The 21,297-nt window shown below is 47.5% G+C and overlaps 1 protein-coding gene across 4 annotated transcripts in view; it reads left to right on the plus strand.

The window, feature by feature from the left end:
• The window catches only part of LOC130367866 (CD209 antigen-like protein E), a 39,874-nt gene extending 19,799 nt beyond the window's left edge, over positions 1-20,075 (plus strand). For 3 of the 4 annotated variants that reach the window (XM_056570779.1, XM_056570777.1, XM_056570776.1), the window contains exons 3-11: positions 300-338; positions 479-529; positions 2,664-2,780; positions 4,505-4,546; positions 4,625-4,702; positions 7,356-7,409; positions 13,953-14,101; positions 17,371-17,474; positions 19,729-20,075. In XM_056570779.1, coding sequence (XP_056426754.1) covers positions 300-338; positions 479-529; positions 2,664-2,780; positions 4,505-4,546; positions 4,625-4,702; positions 7,356-7,409; positions 13,953-14,101; positions 17,371-17,474; positions 19,729-19,855 — 761 coding nt within the window. In that variant the 3' untranslated portion in view covers positions 19,856-20,075. The remainder of the gene's footprint in view (positions 1-299; positions 339-478; positions 530-2,663; positions 2,781-4,504; positions 4,547-4,624; positions 4,703-7,355; positions 7,410-13,952; positions 14,102-17,370; positions 17,475-19,728) is intronic. The other variant, XM_056570778.1, reaches the window with a different exon arrangement.
• Positions 20,076-21,297: the final 1,222 nt, after the last annotated feature.

Genomic DNA, 21,297 nt, shown 5'->3' on the forward strand with positions numbered 1-21,297 from the left:
TTTTATTGCCGGACTGAAAATCAAGGCAGACCATGTTTTCAGTCTGGCAACAAAACCGGATATGGTGCAAAAAAGAGGCGACCGGAGTCACAATCTGACTCCAACCGGCTTATTTAAATGAATGGCATGCGGCACTGGCAGCCATATGCCCAAAACTTAGTGTAAATGCACCCTTAGACATAACATAGTCTATTAGATTTTCCCGGACTGTTTCTTTAATAGGGAAGTCTAAAGTTTTAGGCTGAATTTTACATTTGCTACATTTACATCACTTTCTGATCTCTTCTCTGTATTGTCAGGACCAAGAACAGTTCCATCATTTCAGCCACCACCTATAGGTAAGATGACTCCACTGAAGAGATGTCCTAACAGTAATTGGAAATAACATCATATAGTCTCTGTATGTGTCTCCCTCGTCCATGAATATGGAATGTAACTTATCGCAATCATAGAATTTTCTGTAAACGCCTTCATTTAGGTCTTGACTTCTCTTCGGTAGCCGTAAATGCTGCATTCAGAGACCAGACAGGTAAGGAGCCACATTAACCTGTATGTCACCTACTAGAAGAGGTAGTCAATTTTAAAGGGGCTATGCAGGATTAGAAAAAGAAAGCTGATTTCTTTTAAAAACAGCACCACACCTGTCCTAATGTTGTGCGTGGTATTGCAGCTTAGTTCCGTTGAAGTGAATGCAGCCAAGTTGTAATACCACACACAACCTGTTCCTCTGTGACCCGACAACTATCTTTTTGTCAAGGTAGCTGTACCCATATACAAAGTGCAGGAATGAGACTTCTGGACAATAGGATTCCGTTAAGCAACTTGAACAGATTTATTTCAACTTCTTGTGCAATTACAATAAAATACAGTTGCATTATTGTTACAGCTTTTCAGCCATAGGAATGGATATTTGGTCACTGACCCTTTAATTGTTGCTTTTTTAGCAGCTTTTCGGCATTAGCAATCTTCCTGATGTGGCAGCCAGTCAGCACTACGACAAAGAGTAGTTAGCGTAGCCAGAGAGGGCCTTGATCAGTGTTCTCCTCTTTATTAAAGACTATGGGGGAGATTTATCAAAACCTCTCCAGAGGAAAAGTTGCCCAGTTGCCCATAGCAACCAATCAGATCGCTGCTTTCATTTTGCAGAGGCCTTGTTAAAAATGAAAGAAGCCATCTGATTGGTTGCTATGGGCAACTGGGCAACTTTTCCTCTGGACAGGTTTTGATAAATCTCCCATATATTATCCCTCTTAGAGATGTGAAATCTTGTATAACTTTTATCCTCACAGCATGGACAGGAGTAGGAGGAGAAATAGCGACTTGATTGTACCCTGTGGCCTAGATATAATGTAGGTATGCCTTTAAATAGCAGAGTTAGGCTGGGTTCACACTACGTTTTTCAAATACGGCTACCGCATACGGTTTTCCGCAAAAAAAACGTATGGCAAAAACCGTATGCAACCGTATACAACCGTATGACTCTAAATACGGGTTTTCCCCGTATACGGTTCCAAAACGTACGTACGGTTCTATCCGTTTGCATCCGTTTTTGCCAACGGTTTTGCTATTTTGTTGGAATTAGTTTTCAGGCAATTTAATAAAGTTACTATTGTTCTATTGAAATTCCTTCTGCGCATGTGTCAACTCCAAAAACGGATTAGAAAAACCGTGTGCAACCGTATTCTGAAATTCTGTGTACGGTTCTCATAGACAGCGTTTTTGCCTACGGTTGAAAAATCGGCAAAACCGTATCCGAGGCAAAACGGATGCAACCGTACACAACATTTGGAATACGGTTTACAATGCATTCTCTATGCATACGGTTTCGGATATGGTCGTATACGTTTTTTTGCGGAAAACCGTATACGGTTACCGTATTTGAAAATCGTAGTGTGAACCCAGCCTTAGGAGATACACATGTGGCACCTGCGAAGCCCAGAGCTGGTTCTAACAGGTTTAGGTCCTACCGCTGTTGCCTGGGACTATGGACTTCTCCTGCAACCATTTGCTTGGAGTATCATGTGACCAAAGCTTCTGTGTACAGTAGATGCAGGAATATTAACTCAGCGTATGCAATAAACAAAATGCAATACACAAAAGCAAATTTGCGTTATCTCTCTAGTACCTCATACACATTTATACATTATGCAAAACCTTTTTACTCACAGTCATCCCACAACTCTTGGCATAGTCGCTGGACCAAAATGTTTTTTTTTCCATCCCATTAAACAATGTAAAACTTGATGGTCAAACCACATTATATGTCACTGGAGTTTGTCAGATGCATTGGCATCCACTGTGTTATGGATCTGGCAAGGAGCTGTAGTTTTAAAAGGGTTGTTCCATCTTGTCCGTTGGCTTTTTTTGGCCACTTCTGGTCCGGAGGTGGTCGAAAAAGCCAATAGTGACCAAAGCTGGAAAGTTACGTAATTTGCATAACTCCCATTGACTTTAATGGGAGTTACACAAACAGGGGAGCTCCCAAGCTATGCTGTTTACGTAACTCCTTTATCGTAACTTCATTCACAGTAGATGAACCATTTTTGTTAAATTCTGAAATGTTAAATTAAAAAATGATGTTAGTTTTTATCCTAATAAACCTAGATGACATGACATCTCGTGGTGTTTTCTTCTACTACTGTTCTCGACATTGTGTCTTTTAGTGGAGCAAACATCTGAGAAGAAGAGCAAATGGGACTGGAAGAAGATGGTCCTGATATTCTGCTTGGTTCTCATGTTTCTCTTCTGGATCCTTCTGGCCAGCATCATGTTTAGCTATTGTGAGTAGCTATCCAAGACACAAGAGCTTTCAACAGGGAATCCTTGGGCAGTAAAACCTATAGGATTCTATAAAGCCTAAATCAACCACTAGAAGGAACTCACTGCACAGTCCCACTGAATTGCTCATGGGTGGTTTTCTTGTATTAGGACCTCACCTGCCTTTAAGGGGTACTCCGCTGCCCCAGCGTTCAGAACATTTTGTTCCGAACTTTTGAAGTGGGCAGCGGTGGTTGTGATGTCATGCCACGCCCCCTCAATGCAAGTCTATGGGAGGGGCAAAAACCACACCCCCTTCCATAGACTTGCATTGATGAGCGTGGCGCAAGATCACAAGCCCTGTCATAACGAACGCTGGGTGCTGCACAGAGATCACGAGGGTCCAACTGCGGGACCCCTGGGTTCAGACATCTTATCCCTATCCTTTGGATAAGATGTCTAGGGGCAGAGTATCCCTTTAGTGTGCCCATAGGTGTAGAGAATTGTCTGTCCAGGTTCTCACGCTGGAGAGTTACTTTTAGCTTTGCGCAGAATGCACAGAATGCTGGGGGGGGGGGGGGGGGGGGGGGGGGGGGGGTCTTTTTTTCCCTAAGACAAATAGTGGCTCCCCAATAGGAATAGGTGTAGTTTTGCATTCTAGCCTTTAAAGCCAGTGTGCAGAGTGCTGACCTTCATTTTAAATAGGTTGCCCATCATCACAAGGAAAGGTTCTGTAACCCTTCTCTGCTTGCTGTTAAGCCTTAGCCCCATTCACTTGAACGGAGCTCAGAATCAGCCCATGGACAATAGTTGCACTATTTGGGGGGGAAAAAAAGCAAAACTTTAAAAAATCTTATAAAGCTCTATAAAATACCACTCAGCCATACGTAGAGGTCAAAGGTTGAAGGCAAAGTTCAAGCTTTATCAACCTACAATCCAGCTCCACAACATGTCAATCAAATACAACACCTAACCTACAAAAGACTGACACTGTAATATTCTCAATATAGAATCTTTATTGAAAAAAATGATACAATATAAAAATAGCCCTCCCATTAAAGGGTTACTCCGCCCCTAGACATCTTATTCCTTATCCAAAGGATAGGGGATAAGATGTCAGATCGCCGGGGGGTCTCGCTGCTGGGGACCCCCTGGATCTACCATGCAGCACCCTCCCATAGACTTGCATTGAGATGTCATGCCCCTTCCCATAGACTTGCATTGAGGGGCGGGGTGTGACGTCACACGGGGGCGGAGTCGTGACGTCATGATCTTCCGTCCCAGTGGTCGAGATGGACTCAGCTTGAGGACCTCCAGCGGTTCCGGAAGCCGCTACAGGTGGGTGCTGCATGGTAGATCCAGGGGGTCCCCAGCAGCAGGACCCCGGCGAGCTGACATCTTATCCCCTATCCTTTGGATAGGGGATAAGATGTCTAGGGGCTGAGTACCCCTTTAAAATAAACTACCCTATAAAATACACATACCCCTAAAAGAACAACAAAAATGAATGGGGAGCATCAGAAGACAATAACCTCTACTTCCTATGTCACCAATGAGTAATATCACAATTTCATTGGCATGTAAAAATACCGTGTACATAAGCCATCACCACCTCGACACGTGTTCTGATCCTTTGTAATATTACAGTGTCAATCTTTTGTAGGTTACAAGTTCAAGCTTTATTCATACCATAGTAATATAATGCATCTTTAATAGTAACTGTATCTTATCTTTAATTCTATTTCAGACTCCAGAATCTCCTATCAACTGATTGAGCTGAAGACAAATGGTGACAACTAATTCTAATTACATTTATGAGTAACCAAGACTATGACCTTGGTATAACCTACCTCTGCTTTCTAAACAGGGTCCCAAATCCAGTACCTATCCAAGAAAGAAAGAGAAACTTGGAAGGAAGAGTTTTTGAAAGTCAACCAAACGCTGGGTAAGTGGAACTTCTCATTGCTTCTCATCATCACTGAAATTTGTCGTACACGGAATGAATAGTACTGGGACTAATACTAAAATAGAACAAGAAACTTTGCAGCACTAGGAACTTGGGCTCAAATCCCCATTGGGGTCAACACTTTTTGGGAGTTTGTATGTTCTCCTAGTGTCTGTAAGGGTCTCATATGAGTTCCTCAATTTCCCCCACACTCCAAAAACATACTGAGAGGTTAATTCAGTTCTGATGAAACTGGTGTGCTTGGTTAAGATTGGGAATTTAGATTTTGAGTCGCGTTTGGGGCATGGACTCCATCTACAACATGACAACCTCCCTCTACAACACATGCATTATGATCAGAGCCTGTTTATTCATCTTGTTATTTTTCCTGCTGGCAGCAGACCAGGCTCCATGACAATGTTGTTACACCCCTCTGCCCTCAGCTAAGAAAAGGTACCGTATTTTTCGCCGTATAAGACGCACTTTTTCTTCCCCAAAACTGGGGGGGAAAAGTCAGTGCGTCTTATACGGCGAATACACCCCTATTGCGGCGGTCCCTGCGGCCATCAACGGCCGGGACCCGCGGCTAATACAGGACATCACCGATCGCGGTGATGCCCTGTATTAACCCTTCAGATGCGGCGATCAAAGCTGACCGCCACGTCTGAAGGGAAAGTGACACTAACCCGGCTGTTCGGGACCGCCGCGATTTCACCGTGGCGGTCCCGAACAGCCCGACTGAATAGCCGGGTTAGTGCTTACAGGACACCGGGAGGGACCTTACCTGCCTCCTCGGTGTCTTCTCCGTTCAGGGATCCCCTGTATGGCTGGCGCTCTCCTTCCTCGTCATCACGTCGTCGCGTACGTGCGTCGGTGTGCGTAACGATGTGATGGCAGCGATGGAGAGCGAGGATACCCGGCCGGCAGCAGAGACGTTCCAGAGTGATGGGGACACGGCGACAGCGATGGAGCGACATCCAGGGCAGCGGTGACGGGTCCGGAGCGGCGGGGACACGTGAGTATTACCTCCTATGCAGTGGTCTTCAATCTGCAGACCTCCAGATGTTGCAAAACTACAACTCCCAGCATGCCCGGACAGCCAACGGCTGTCCGGGCATGCATGGAGTTGTAGTTTTGCAACATCTGGAGGTCCGCAGGTTGAAGACCACTATTGGGTTCAAAATCTTAATTTTTTTAGATTTTGCCCCTAAAAATTGGGTGCGTCTTATACGCCGGTGCGTCCTATAGGGCAAAAAATACGGTAATATGCAAGCACCTCATATTTAGCAAATCACAGGTCACCCAAACAATGGCACATTGCTTCTGCTGAAAGAATGGGCGGATGCCACTGAACTTGGAGTCAACTGCTGCCTTGAAACATTGGGTAAAAGTGGTCCTGACAAAAAGCAGGAAAAAACGAAGGCCCAGGCAAAAATGAATACAAACTGAGCAAAATTCAGTAGCAAAGTTTTCTTCTGTCTTTGGTCCTTGCTTACTTCCCCAGGACTATTTACACCATATTGATTCCACTTCCCACTATTAGGACAGAAGAGTAGTTTCTATATCTTCAGACCTGACCAACCAGGACATTTTCAGGGCAGCTAGACCTTCTCAGCACCTAGCTATGGCATCCCTGGGGTTTGAGCAAACCACTGGTTCTCTCAGGGCTGATGTTCTTATTTATGGCTTCACCACCTTGACCGTGGCCTACACAAAGCACTGTAAGCAACCCTTCTTTTACCCAAAGACTACTGAGTAGTCATGGAGGGGTCTTGTTCGGCAAGTATGATGGCACCGGCAAGAACATTTAGAAAAAACATCTAATAAAGTGGTCATAGCATATCTTTGCTTGGATATTCTGAGAAATATGTTGCACACAGGATCAATGGAACTGTGACTAGCACTGATATAAACATAACTTTACAGTCCTGGGGTACTGTGTCTAAAGGAAAACTGTCAGCTTTCTCTGCCCTGCACTAACCAGTGGTACTGGCTGGTAGTGCAGTGGATGCTGATCAGTTTGATGCTTACCGTGCCCGGATCCGCCGCTCCGTTAGGCCGTAATCTTCTATTTTCGGTATATGCTAATGAGGTGCTAACTGGCAGCGGCCGGGCTAACTGGCACTCTGACGTCAGCGCCACCGAGCTCATCAATATTCCTCCCCTTCCTCCGTCGCTCCCTCTTCTCCCCGCTCTGTAATTGAGAGAGGGGAGGAATATTGATGAGCTGGGTGGCGCTGCGGCCCGGCACTGACGTCAGAGTGCCAGTTAGCCCGGCCAGTGCCGGTTAGCACCTAACTAGCATATACCGAAAATAGAAGATTATGGCCGAACCGCGTGGCGGATCCAGACACCGTAAGCATCAAACTGATCAGCGTCCCTCGCACTACCAGCCAGTACCACTGGTTAGTGCGGGGGGAGAAAGCTGACAGTTTTCCTTTAATTCTTTCTTTTCCTGATAAACTCCATAAACATACTGATAGGTTAACACACTTCCTATGAAACTGGCCACAGTTGACGAAGGTATATAAGCACTTTAAGATAAGCAAATTAGATTATAAGCTCCATTAGGATCAGGACTTATTGAAAATGACATCTACACGACATCTACAGCACATTTATTAAGATTCCTGAGTTTGTTGTTATTTTTCAGTGAATGAAATAGCTGCCTTAAAATCAGACGTACAATCCATTAAAAAATTCTTGGGTAAGTCTATAAGCAAGGCATCATGTGACTCTTATTTCGTGCTTCCTCTCGTTTATACCGTTGACCATTATTTTCTGTTTTGTGTCCTCTGCAACAGTCTAACAAACTTCCTAAAAGCAGCTCTATATATATCTTATTCAACAGTGCCATCTTTTCCTGTATAGATGCCAGAAAGTGCAAGATAATGCACCTGGGGCGTAAAAACCCATGGGCAGAATATAGAATTTTCTGTACAGCCCCAACCTCAGTATCTGAGGAAAGGGATTTAAGGGTCTTTATTTCAGAAGTCTTTAAGGGAGGCAGACAATGTAATTGCGCAGCAGGAAATGCTAGAACAATACTTGAGTATATAGGGAGAGGTATTAACAGTTGAATGAGAGAAGTGCTCATGGTTGTATAGGGAGAGATATTAGCAGTAGAAAGAAGGAAGTACTCATGCCCCTGTACAGAGCACTGGTGAGACCTCACTTGGAGTATTGTGCGCAGTACTGGAGACCGTATCTTCAGAAGGATATAGATAGATTGGAGACAGTTCAGGAAGTATTACTTTACTGAGAGAGTAGTGGATGCATGGAATAGCCTTCCTGCAGAAGTGGTCGCTGCAAATACAGTGAAGGAGTTTAAACATGCATGGGATAGGCATAAGGCTATCCTTCATATAAGATAGGGCCAGGGACTATTGATAGGATTCATAATATTGGTCAGACTATATGGGCCAAATGGTTCTTATCTGCCGACACATTCTGTTTCTGGTCTGGACACATTTGGTTTAGGTGACCAGTGACACCAATAATACACAGTGCATAGAGTATGTTACGCCGAGCGCTCCGGGTTCCCGCTCCTCCCCGGAGCGCTCGCTTCACCTCCTCCGCTGCAGCGCCCCGGTCACGTCCTCTGACCCGGGGCGCTGCGATCCTGCTGCTAGCCGGGATGCGATTCGCGATGCGGGTAGCGCCCGCTCGCGATGCGCACCCCGGCTCTCCTACCTGACTCGCTCCCCGTCTGTTCTGTCCCGGCGCGCGCGGCCCCGCTCCCTAGGGCGCGCGCGCGCCGGGTCTCTGCGATTTAAAGGGCCACTGCGCCGCTGATTGGCGCAGTGGTTCCAATTAGAGTTATCACCTGTGCACTCCCTATATTACCTCACTTCCCTTGCACTCCCTTGCCGGATCTTGTTGCCTTAGTGCCAGTGAAAGCGTTCCCTGTGTGTCCCTTGCCAGTGTTTCCAGACCTTCTGCCGTTGCCCCTGACTACGATCCTTGCTGCCTGCCCCGACCTTCTGCTACGTCCGACCTTGCTTCTGCCTACTCCCTTGTACCGCGCCTTTCTTCAGCAGCCAGAGAGGTGAGCCGTTGCTAGTGGATACGACCTGGTCACTACCGCCGCAGCAAGACCATCCCGCTTTGCGGCGGGCTCTGGTGAAAACCAGTAGTGGCTTAGAACCGGTCCACTAGCACGGTCCACGCCAATCCCTCTCTGGCACAGAGGGTCCACTACCTGCCAGCCGGCATCGTGACAGTAGATCCGGCCATGGATCCCGCTGAAGTTCCTCTGCCAGTTGTCGCTGACCTCACCACGGTGGTCGCCCAGCAGTCACAACAGATTGCGCAACAAGGCCAACAGCTGTCTCAACTGACCGTTATGCTACAACAGTTGCTACCACAGCTTCAGCAGTCATCTCCTCCGCCAGCTCCTGCACCTCCTCCGCAGCGAGTGGCCGCTCCTGGGATACGCTTATCCTTGCCGGATAAGTTTGATGGGGACTCTAAGTTTTGCCGTGGCTTCCTTTCCCAATGTTCCCTGCATCTGGAGATGATGTCGGACCTGTTTCCCACTGAAAGGTCTAAGGTGGCTTTCGTAGTCAGTCTTCTGTCCGGAAAAGCCCTGTCATGGGCCACACCGCTCTGGGACCGCAATGACCCCGTCACTGCCTCAGTACACTCCTTCTTCTCGGAAATCCGAAGTGTCTTTGAGGAACCTGCCCGAGCCTCTTCTGCTGAGACTGCCCTGTTGAACCTGGTCCAGGGTAATTCTTCCGTTGGCGAGTATGCCGTACAATTCCGTACACTTGCTTCAGAATTGTCCTGGAATAATGAGGCCCTCTGCGCGACCTTCAAAAAAGGCCTATCCAGCAACATTAAAGATGTTCTGGCCGCACGAGAAATTCCTGCTAATCTACATGAACTTATTCACCTAGCCACTCGCATTGACATGCGTTTTTCTGAAAGGCGTCAGGAACTCCGCCAAGATATGGACTCTGTTCGCACGAGGCGTTTCGTCTCCTCGGCTCCTCTCTCCTCTGGTCCCCTGCAATCTGTTCCTGTGCCTCCCGCCGTGCAGGCTATGCAGGTCGACCGGTCTCGCCTGACACCTCAAGAGAGGACACGACGCCGTATGGAGAACCTCTGCCTGTACTGTGCTAGTACCGAACACTTCCTGAGGGATTGTCCTATCCGTCCTCCCCGCCTGGAAAGACGTACGCTGACTCCGCACAAAGGTGAGACAGTCCTTGATGTCTACTCTGCTTCTCCACGTCTTACTGTGCCTGTGCGGATGTCTGCTTCTGCCTTCTCCTTCTCTACAGTGGCCTTCTTGGACTCTGGTTCTGCAGGAAATTTTATTTTGGCCTCTCTCGTCAACAAGTTCAACATCCCAGTGACCAGTCTCGCCAGACCCCTCTACATCAATTGTGTAAATAATGAAAGATTGGACTGTACCATACGTTTCCGCACGGAGCCCCTTCTTATGAGCATCGGATCTCATCATGAGAGGATTGAACTTTTGGTCCTCCCCAATTGCACCTCGGAGATTCTCCTTGGACTTCCCTGGCTTCAACTTCATTCCCCAACCCTGGATTGGTCCACTGGGGAGATCAAGAGTTGGGGGTCCTCTTGTTCCAAGAACTGTCTAAAACCGCTTCCCAGTAACCCTTGCCGTAACTCTGTGGTTCCTCCAGTAACCGGTCTCCCCAAGGCCTATATGGACTTCGCGGATGTTTTCTGCAAAAAACAAGCTGAGACTCTACCTCCTCACAGGCCTTATGATTGCCCTATCGACCTCCTCCCGGGTACTACTCCACCCCGGGGCAGAATTTATCCTCTCTCTGCCCCAGAGACTCTTGCCATGTCCGAATACGTCCAGGAGAATCTAAAAAGGGGCTTTATCCGTAAATCCTCCTCTCCTGCCGGAGCCGGATTTTTCTTTGTCTCCAAAAAAGATGGCTCCCTACGTCCTTGCATTGACTACCGCGGTCTTAATAAAATCACGGTTAAGAACCGCTACCCCTTACCCCTCATCTCTGAACTCTTTGATCGCCTCCAAGGTGCCCACATCTTCACTAAATTGGACTTAAGAGGCGCCTATAACCTCATCCGCATCAGAGAGGGGGACGAGTGGAAAACGGCATTTAACACCAGAGATGGACACTTTGAGTATCTGGTCATGCCCTTTGGACTGTGCAATGCCCCTGCCGTCTTCCAAGACTTTGTCAATGAAATTTTTCGTGATCTATTATACTCCTGTGTTGTGGTATATCTGGACGATATCCTAATTTTTTCTGCCAATCTAGAGGAACACCGCCGGCATGTCCGTATGGTTCTTCAGAGACTTCGTGACAACCAACTCTATGCCAAAATTGAGAAATGTCTGTTTGAATGCCAATCTCTTCCTTTTCTAGGATATTTGGTCTCTGGCCAGGGACTACAGATGGATCCAGACAAACTCTCTGCCGTCTTAAATTGGCCACGCCCCTCCGGACTCCGTGCTATCCAACGCTTTTTGGGGTTCGCCAATTATTACAGGCAATTTATTCCACATTTTTCTACCATTGTGGCTCCTATCGTGGCTTTAACCAAGAAAAATGCTGATCCCAAGTCCTGGCCTCCTCAAGCAGAAGACTCCTTTAAACAACTCAAGTCTGCCTTTTCTTCGGCTCCCGTGCTCTCCAGACCTGACCCTTCCAAACCCTTCCTATTGGAGGTTGATGCCTCCTCAGTAGGAGCTGGAGCTGTTCTTCTACAAAAAAATCCTTCCGGGCATGCTGTCACTTGTGGTTTTTTCTCTAGGACCTTCTCTCCAGCGGAGAGGAACTACTCCATCGGGGATCGAGAACTTCTAGCCATTAAATTAGCACTTGAGGAATGGAGGCATCTGCTGGAGGGATCAAGATTTCCTGTTATTATCTACACCGACCACAAGAACCTCTCCTACCTCCAGTCGGCCCAACGGCTGAATCCTCGCCAGGCCCGGTGGTCTCTGTTCTTTGCCCGATTTAATTTTGAGATTCACTTTCGTCCTGCCGATAAGAACATTAGAGCCGATGCTCTCTCTCGTTCCTCGGATGCCTCAGAAGTTGATCTCCCTCCGCAACACATCATTCCACCTGACTGCCTGATCTCCACTTCTCCTGCCTCCATCAGACAGACTCCTCCAGGAAAGACCTTTGTTTCTCCACGCCAACGCCTCGGAATCCTCAAATGGGGTCACTCCTCCCATCTCGCAGGTCATGCGGGCATCAAGAAATCTGTGCAACTCATCTCCCGCTTCTATTGGTGGCCAACTCTGGAGACGGATGTTGGGGACTTTGTGCGAGCCTGCACTATCTGTGCCCGGGATAAGACTCCTCGCCAGAAGCCCGCTGGTTTTCTTCATCCTCTGCCTGTCCCCGAACAGCCTTGGTCTCTGATTGGTATGGATTTTATTACTGATTTACCCCCTTCCCGTGGCAACACCGTTATTTGGGTGGTCGTTGATCGATTCTCCAAAATGGCACATTTCATTCCTCTTCCTGGTCTTCCTTCTGCGCCTCAGTTGGCTAAACAATTTTTTGTACACATTTTTCGTCTTCACGGGTTGCCTACGCAGATTGTCTCGGATAGAGGGGTCCAATTCGTGTCTAAATTCTGGAGAGCTCTCTGTAAACAACTCAAGATTAAATTAAATTTTTCCTCTGCATATCATCCCCAGTCCAATGGACAAGTAGAAAGAATTAACCAGATCCTGGGTGATTATTTGCGACATTTTGTTTCCTCCCGCCAGGATGACTGGGCAGATCTCCTTCCATGGGCCGAATTCTCGTATAACTTCAGGGTCTCTGAATCTTCCTCCAAATCCCCATTTTTCGTGGTGTACGGCCGTCACCCTCTTCCCCCCCTCCCTACCCCCTTGCCCTCTGGTCTGCCCGCTGTGGATGAAATTTCTCGTGACCTTTCCATTATATGGAGAGAGACCCAAAATTCTCTCTTACAGGCTTCTTCACGCATGAAGAGGTTCGCGGATAAGAAAAGAAGAGCTCCCCCCGTTTTTTCCCCTGGAGACAAGGTATGGCTCTCCGCTAAATATGTCCGCTTCCGTGTCCCTAGCTACAAGTTGGGACCACGCTATCTTGGTCCTTTCTGTGTCAAATTAATCCTGTCTCTTATAAACTTCTTCTTCCTCCTTCTCTTCGTATCCCTAATGCCTTTCACGTCTCTCTTCTCAAACCACTCATCCTCAACCGTTTTTCTCCCAAATCTGTTCCTCCCACTCCTGTTTCCGGCTCCTCGGACGTCTTCTCGGTCAAGGAGATTTTGGCTGCCAAAAAGGTCAGAGGAAAAAATTTTTTTTTAGTAGACTGGGAGGGTTGTGGTCCTGAAGAGAGATCCTGGGAACCTGAGGACAACATCCTTGACAAAAGTCTGCTCCTCAGGTTCTCAGGCTCCAAGAAGAGGGGGAGACCCAAGGGGGGGGGTACTGTTACGCCGAGCGCTCCGGGTTCCCGCTCCTCCCCGGAGCGCTCGCTTCACCTCCTCCGCTGCAGCGCCCCGGTCACGTCCTCTGACCCGGGGCGCTGCGATCCTGCTGCTAGCCGGGATGCGATTCGCGATGCGGGTAGCGCCCGCTCGCGATGCGCACCCCGGCTCTCCTACCTGACTCGCTCCCCGTCTGTTCTGTCCCGGCGCGCGCGGCCCCGCTCCCTAGGGCGCGCGCGCGCCGGGTCTCTGCGATTTAAAGGGCCACTGCGCCGCTGATTGGCGCAGTGGTTCCAATTAGAGTTATCACCTGTGCACTCCCTATATTACCTCACTTCCCTTGCACTCCCTTGCCGGATCTTGTTGCCTTAGTGCCAGTGAAAGCGTTCCCTGTGTGTCCCTTGCCAGTGTTTCCAGACCTTCTGCCGTTGCCCCTGACTACGATCCTTGCTGCCTGCCCCGACCTTCTGCTACGTCCGACCTTGCTTCTGCCTACTCCCTTGTACCGCGCCTTTCTTCAGCAGCCAGAGAGGTGAGCCGTTGCTAGTGGATACGACCTGGTCACTACCGCCGCAGCAAGACCATCCCGCTTTGCGGCGGGCTCTGGTGAAAACCAGTAGTGGCTTAGAACCGGTCCACTAGCACGGTCCACGCCAATCCCTCTCTGGCACAGAGGGTCCACTACCTGCCAGCCGGCATCGTGACAGAGTACATACCAGATGACCTGTATAAACCTCTCCTAACACTACATTTATGTGTGTTGTATTATTGTGCCTCCTATTTTACCAGGATTTCATATTCTCATTAAAATCCCTAGGTCTCTGTATGTCCTGTCCGGCTGGGTGGACCCTGGTAGATTCAAGTTGCTATTTTTTCTCAACGTCTCACGAGACTTGGGAGAATTCAAAGACAGAATGCAGCAACATGGCTTCCTCTCTTCTCGTCCTGAACAGTCAGAAGGATCTGGTAATTTATGGATGCATTATCAGGAGTTTGAAAAGAAATGCGCTCATGTGAAGGAGCCCTAATGGCTGGGGGCATTTCTTCAGGACCTTGACAAACTTGCTCCTTTCCTCCCTCCTTCCTCTTCCTTGCCATGAGGTCTGCACAAACATTTTTACATTTGCAAAGCTTTGTGCCTAAAGCGCATGCTTTTTATAACCCTTATGCAGCCATGTCAATCTATACGGTGCAAATACACAAGAAACAATTTATAGAATTACCAAAGAGAAATCATTTTGCATATAAATAATTAGCTGTCTGGATCTCTCAGGTGTTCACCTCATACTGGTGAAAGCTGGATTATACACTGCAATGAGGTACAGCAGGAAAACAACCACACCCTCCCCTCAGAATATCTAGTTCAGTGGTTCTTAACCTGGGTTCGATCGAACCCCAGGGGGTTCGGTGAGTCAGTCCCGGGGGTTCGGCGGGGGAGGTCACAACAGGACAAGCAATTGCTTTGGGCCCCGAGCTGGCCTGGGGCCCCGATCAGAGCCGGTGTTTGCCCGTCCTGTAGCGACAGGGCAATTTCCCCCATCACAATTAACTCCCTTCGGCCCCGTGTTAAGTTTAAAAATGCAGGGCTGCCGGGACATAGCGCACGCCGGCACGTCACTGACGTCCCGTGCGTGCGCCCGTGGAAACGAAGGCGCCAAGGACAGGAGGATAGAGAAGGAGGAAGATGCGCGCTGGCCAGCTTGATAAGTGACCAGCGGGACGTCATCTTTGGTGCTCCGACCACCGGTCCCGAGACCTACTGCTATAGCCGGAGCAGTGGTCGGAGCACTGAAGTGGGCAGTACACAGGCATACAGCCTCCAGCCATACACTGTATATGGCTGGAGGCTGTATGTCTGTGGGGGAACACTGCCTACATCAGTGGTCTTCAACCTGTGGACCTCCAGATGTTGCAAAACTACAACTCCCAGCATGCCCGGACAGCCGTTGTGGGGAACACTGCCTGCCTAATGTGGGGGAACTCTGTCTGCCTAATGTGGGGGAACTCTGTCTGCCTAATGTGGGGGAACTCTGCCTGCCTAATGTGGAGGAACACTGCCTGCCTAATGTGGGGGAACTCTGCCTGCCTAATGTGGAGGAACACTGCCTGCCTAATGTGGGGGAACTCTGCCTGCCTAATGTGGAGGAACACTGCCTGCCTAATGTGGGGGAACTCTGCCTGCCTAATGTGGAGGAACACTGCCTGCCTAATGTGCGGGAACACTGCCTGCCTAATGTGGGGGAACACTGCCTGCCTAATGTGGGGGAACACTGCCTGCCTAATGTGGGGGAACACTGCCTGCCTAATGTGGGGGAACACTGCCTACCTAATGTGGGGGAACACTGCCTGCCTAATGTGGGGGAACACTGCCTGCCTAATGTGGGAGGAACACTGCCTGCCTAATGTGGGGGAACACTGCCATTGTTGTGAAAATGACATGGAGAGTGGCACTTGCCAAGGTAAAGCCGCACATTTCTGAACTGGTCTCTGAAAGACAACAGCAGAAGTCACACTGATTTGCAGTAAATTTTCATTATGTTTTTGTGTGAAAATCATGTTTTCATGGTTTTGTTCTTTGTTCTTAATGGTTTTGTTCATTTCGTGCACCTATGTATAAATATATATTTAAATATATACCTCCCACGTTTTGAATTTGAAAAAATCATATTTTATTTTTCCAATTAAGAGGGGTCGGTGAATGCGCATATGAAACTGGTGGGGTTCAGTACCTCCAACAAGGTTAAGAACCACTGGTCTAGTTGCTTTGACCAAAAAGACCTCTACTGGCTGCTTTTTTTTTAACCATTTTTTCACATCTTTAGCAATCACATGTTTTAATGAAGTATATTAGGAAAGTGGCAATGATAGAAATAACGATCGGCACTACCAACCAAGGCTCACAGCCTTACATGTATTGCAGGCTAGGGCAAACAAAAGGAAGGTCCCAGACTTGCGGTGCACCGTTCCTGGACTAAAGGAGCTAACACCCCTAATGAAAGGCTTCACAGATATGCAAACAGTCCAGCATAAAGATACAAACAGGGGAGCACTCACGAGGTCCACTCACGGTTACGGTACCAAGAAATTTTTTATTCGGGTGCGAGCTAAAAGTAACAGCTGGACGTCAGGTCCCCGTAGCTCAGGTAAGCCACTTTCACGCCAACACTCAGGGCGCTTCTTCAGACCCCCTGAAGAAGCGCCCTGTGTGTTGGCGTGAAAGCGGCTTACCTGAGCTACGGGGACCTGGCGTCCAGCTGTTACTTTTAGCTCGCACCCGAATAAAGAATTTCTTGGTACCGTAACCGTGAGTGGACCTCGTGAGTGCTCCCCTGTTTGTATCTTTATGCTGGAATATTAGGAAAATGCTACATTTTTAAATAAGTATTAAATGGAAAAAAAAATATGGTTTCTAATGACATTTACTCTTTATGGTGCAATTAGACAAACTTATCATACCCCTGCAGTACCTCTCTGCATACAAGGTAGAGTATGTACGAGTAAGATGTTGGGATCTGACCGTCATTGTTATCTCTAAAATCCCCCTTTTTTGAAAGCTATTATATTTTCAAATTTGGATTAAGTACAGGATTTGTTCTCTACCACTTTTACCATTTTCTCAGATGGGTTGGTATTACATTACCATACCGGATGACTTAATTTTGGGATAACACTGCTGTTATGTGTAGTTGGCACTATAAAGTATTGGCACTGGCACCATAATATGATGTACAGAACTAAGCTACAGTATATTAGAAACTGTAGTGCGGTTGTTCAGTTCTGAGTTACGTTCTAGTTCCCACTACAAGGTCTGAGTCCAGTGGTACCAGGAACAAACTAGGTCCAATATGTGTCCTACAATGTAGCATGGTAGAAGTTTTCTTTATGTGGATTGTACATACATTTATCCACCACGATGATACGCATAGCGTTAGTGATAATAAATGGCTGACACTGTATTGGGAATTTGTGTGTTACTGATCCTTGATACACTTGTTTCCCATTGGGCCTTAGGCTGTATTCAGACATAACAGATAAGCTGTTGGCTTCTGATGTGGTTTTGAGAAAATTGTGGCAAAAAAAGAACAATAAAACTTGCACGTGTGGCTGTGTACCTAGCTGTAAAGTATTGGCCACTAATATTGGTTATTCCCAGAAATCAATGCTGATCTGTGAGATTATTAATGTACAATTGCAAAGCATTCATTTATTTCTAATACCTGTTCACTCTCCCCCAGGATGCAATTCTCCCATTAATCGGAAACAAGAGATTCTGGATCGGGCTGAGGAAGTACAATAGAGATACTTGGCTTTGGGTGGATGGAACAATCCCAAAGTTCACGTGAGTGATGAAGGATTCGTGCAATGTAAAGTATAGGAAGTTGTACTCACCTGTCCCCGCCGCTCCCGATGGTGACCCCGGGCCTCCACTGGGCTCTCCGCTGTCTTCTCCGGTCCTCCGCTGTCTTCTCCGGTCCTCCGCTGTCTTCTCCGGTCCTCTGCTGTCTTCTCCGGTCCTCTGCTGTCTTCCGCAAGGCCTTTACTGGGCCTGCGTAGCGACATCATTACGCCGCTGCATACGCCATTCCTATTGGATGACGTGCGCAGCAGCATATTGACGTCATCGGAGAGGGCCGAGAAGACACCGGAAGACCAGCGCTGGACCCAGAGGGCACCCCGGAGCATCGTGGAGGGGTAAGTAATACTTACCGCACCACACGTGGAACATTAAGCTGCTATCCGGCAGCAGCTTAGGCATTTTGCGCTGCCAGATAGCACTTAATGCGATGGCCTCGACATAAAAAATTGTATGTCGATGCTGACATCGACATGCGATGGCCTCTGAGAGGCCATCGTATGTCGATTTGATCATATGTCGTGGCCATCGTAGGTCGGGGGGGGGGGTCACTGTATATATATATATATATATATATACTGATGGATGATGGATGGCTTTCTCCTAATGCACAATTTGTGGTCTTGGTTGACTCTTCCCAGATTGTATCACAAATGATAGAAGTGAACAGGGGACAAGACTGTAGCACTTTTGCATATCTTTTCTACTCACTTCTATAGGCATCCACACTGTCCAATGACAACCTCATCTTTACCATTTTAAGCATCTCCTCATACAATTGTATACAAGAAATGTTATCCCTCATTTTATTAAAAACCCATCTTCAGACAAGCATATAGTCTAAGGTGTCCAGCAAAGTGGTATTCCAGCACATCCTCCATCTGACATGTTTAGAGCTGCTTATGCCATTCCTTGACCACTTGTATGTATTCCTTTTATAAAAAAGGAAAACTGGTCATTCACATTAGATAAATGTTGCAGAACTTAAAGGGGTACTCTGCACCTAGCCATCTTATCCCCTATCCAAAGGGGATAAGATGTCTGAACTGCTGGGGACCCCCCGCGATCTCGGCTGCGGCACCCCAGACATCTGGTGCATGGAGCACACTTTGCTCCGTGCTGGATGACTGGTGATGCGCACTGGAGGCTCATGATGTAACGGCCACGCCCCCAATGCAAGTCTATGGGAGGGGGCCCTCTGCTGAACCCGACGCTCAAAAGGAACGCCGAGTGCAGCACGGAGATCGTGGGGGTCTCCAGCGTCGGGACCCCCGCGATCAGACATCTTATCTCCTATCCTTTGGATAGGGGATAAGATGTCTTGGGGTGGAGTACCGTTTTAATTATTTTGGTAGGACTAGCCAACCAATTGGTAGCCTCTTGACTCTACCCAAGCGGCAGATGTTGGGGAACAGAAGAGTTCAGCATGGTGGGTTTCAGCAGCCACTCTTTTTGTTCTCTTAGAGATAAGCCATCACCAGAGGGGTCTAGCAGAATATTTCTCCCCCTCTCAAGTGTGAATGTCTTCAGGGATATCAGGAGAGACAGCTGGTGGATAACATAGCATTCAGCCAACAGTTACAGTACTGCGCAAAAGTGTTAGGCAGATGTGGAAAAAAGACAAGGAGTCCCGAAAGAGATGACTTGGCCCCTATAGAGTCTGTCTGAGATTACATGAAGAGTCAGAAGAATCTGAGTGGCCACAGATTTGGGATTACTGCTCCCAGTTGTTTGGAACAACTTTTCTGCCAAATTCCTTAAAAAAAACTACGCGCAAGTGAACATAGAAGAAGTGATTCTGTTCATTGATATAATAAGAATAAATTATTACCATGTCTATATTTTAACACATTCTTACTTTTGCAGCATTTGTTCCACCCCTGTTATAACTTTTGCACGGTACTGTTCCTAAAGAGTATGGCTAGCTTTATAGATTGGATGTTTCTACGGGCAGGGGTTCTGCTTAATCTACCTTCTAAACAATAGTTTCCTTGAAACCACACTGTGGTATGCAATTGTTACAATATCTTACCCCAATACTATTCTATGGAAAGTATTATAGAAAGTGAGGACACTGTGTGCATGATAATAATAATTTTAGTGGGGATCTGAGTGGGGACCCATACAAGCCCATTTATCTAATCCATGAAAACAGTGATATTCTACTAGGGTGTTGCCACTGCCTGTATGTAAGAGGACATATAGAATGGTATATGCAACTCATATTTTTTCTTCACAGTAACTGGTTTCGTGGTGAACCGAATAATGTAGCTCAACGTGAGCACTGCACCGAGATGATCTCCGGAGGGTGGAATGACTTGGATTGTAGCAACAAAATAGATTACATCTGCAAAACTTCCTGCTGATCCTGGTGGACATAAAAGACAGTAGTCCCCATAGGCCATGGTAGTGCCAAGTTTTGCCAAATTATTGAGCACCATTCTTTAGGAAAATTAAAAAGATTCTAACATATTACTTACTAAGCAGTGCCATACCGACCATAGGAATATAATTGCTATAGGACTTTTCATGGGACAAAACTGCTAAAAGGGGTACTCTTTCCCTAGACATCTTATCCCCCATCCCCTATCCAAACAAACGCCGGGTGCAGCAGGGAGATCGCGGGGGTCCCCAGAGGCAGGGGCCCCACTATCTCCCTGCTGCACCCTACATTCGTTTAGAGTGTCGGGTGCAGTGATGGAGGCTTGTGACGGCCATGCCCCCTCAATGCAAGTCTATGGGAGGGGCGTGACGGCCATCATGCCTCCTCCCATAGGCTTGCATTGAGTGGGTATAGCCGTGACATCACGAGCCCCCGCCGCGCATCACCAGTCAGAAGTTTGGTCCGTACACGGATGTATGGGGTACCGCAGCCGAGATGGAAATGGGATGAGATGTCTAGGGGCGGAGTACCCCTTTAAGCTGGTTCTTATTTTATAATCACAGAACACAGAAATATAAGCAATTTTAACTCAGATTATTATACTGCCATAATAATTCCATAAAGTGCCTACTTAATACTAATATCCATTAGGCTAGGTGTTCACACATGGTTTTTTTTCGGGCATTTTATGGAAAACTGCCACAGCACTTTTTAAACCAAAGCCAGAAGTGTATTCAAAAGGAAAGGGAAATATAAAGGAAGGCCTTAAACTTCTCCTTCCTACTGGACAGAGATCACAGCAAGAAAAAAACCTGTGCAGAAACCTAGCCTTAAAGGGGTATTCCAGACTAAATTTACATATATCCCAACTATCGCCAGAACAGGGCCCTGGGTCTTTCTCATGAATAGACCGTCAGGTGGCTCATCCATAACAAAAATCTAAGGCCGCATTCTGGAGATTTGATACTAATAATTTTAACTCAGAAAACCCCTTGAATATCAACATACTGTACAGTATGGTCTACCACATAGTGACCACATAACATCTCCATACATTTTTGTCCCTACAGTCATTGTCTGTGTGTCTCTGTAAGGAGTCCAAATACAGATAGTGAGGGCAGGACAAACAGGGCTCTGTACACTGAGGACAAGCAGGGCTCCGTACACTGAGGACAAGCAGGGCTCTGTACACTGAGGACAAGTGGGGCTCTGTGCAGTGAGGACAAGCAGGGCTCTGTACACTGAGGACATGCAGGGCTCTGTACACTGAGGACAAGCAGGGCTCTGTACACTGAGGACAATCAGAGCTCTGTACATTGAGGACAAGCAGGGTTCTGTACACTGAGGACAAGCAGGGCTCTGTACACTGAGAACAAGCAGGGCTCTGTACACTGAGGACATGCAGGGCTCTGTGCAGTGAGGACA

This window comes from Hyla sarda, chromosome 4 (assembly GCF_029499605.1).
Source record: "Hyla sarda isolate aHylSar1 chromosome 4, aHylSar1.hap1, whole genome shotgun sequence".
Lineage (NCBI taxonomy): Eukaryota > Metazoa > Chordata > Amphibia > Anura > Hylidae > Hyla > Hyla sarda.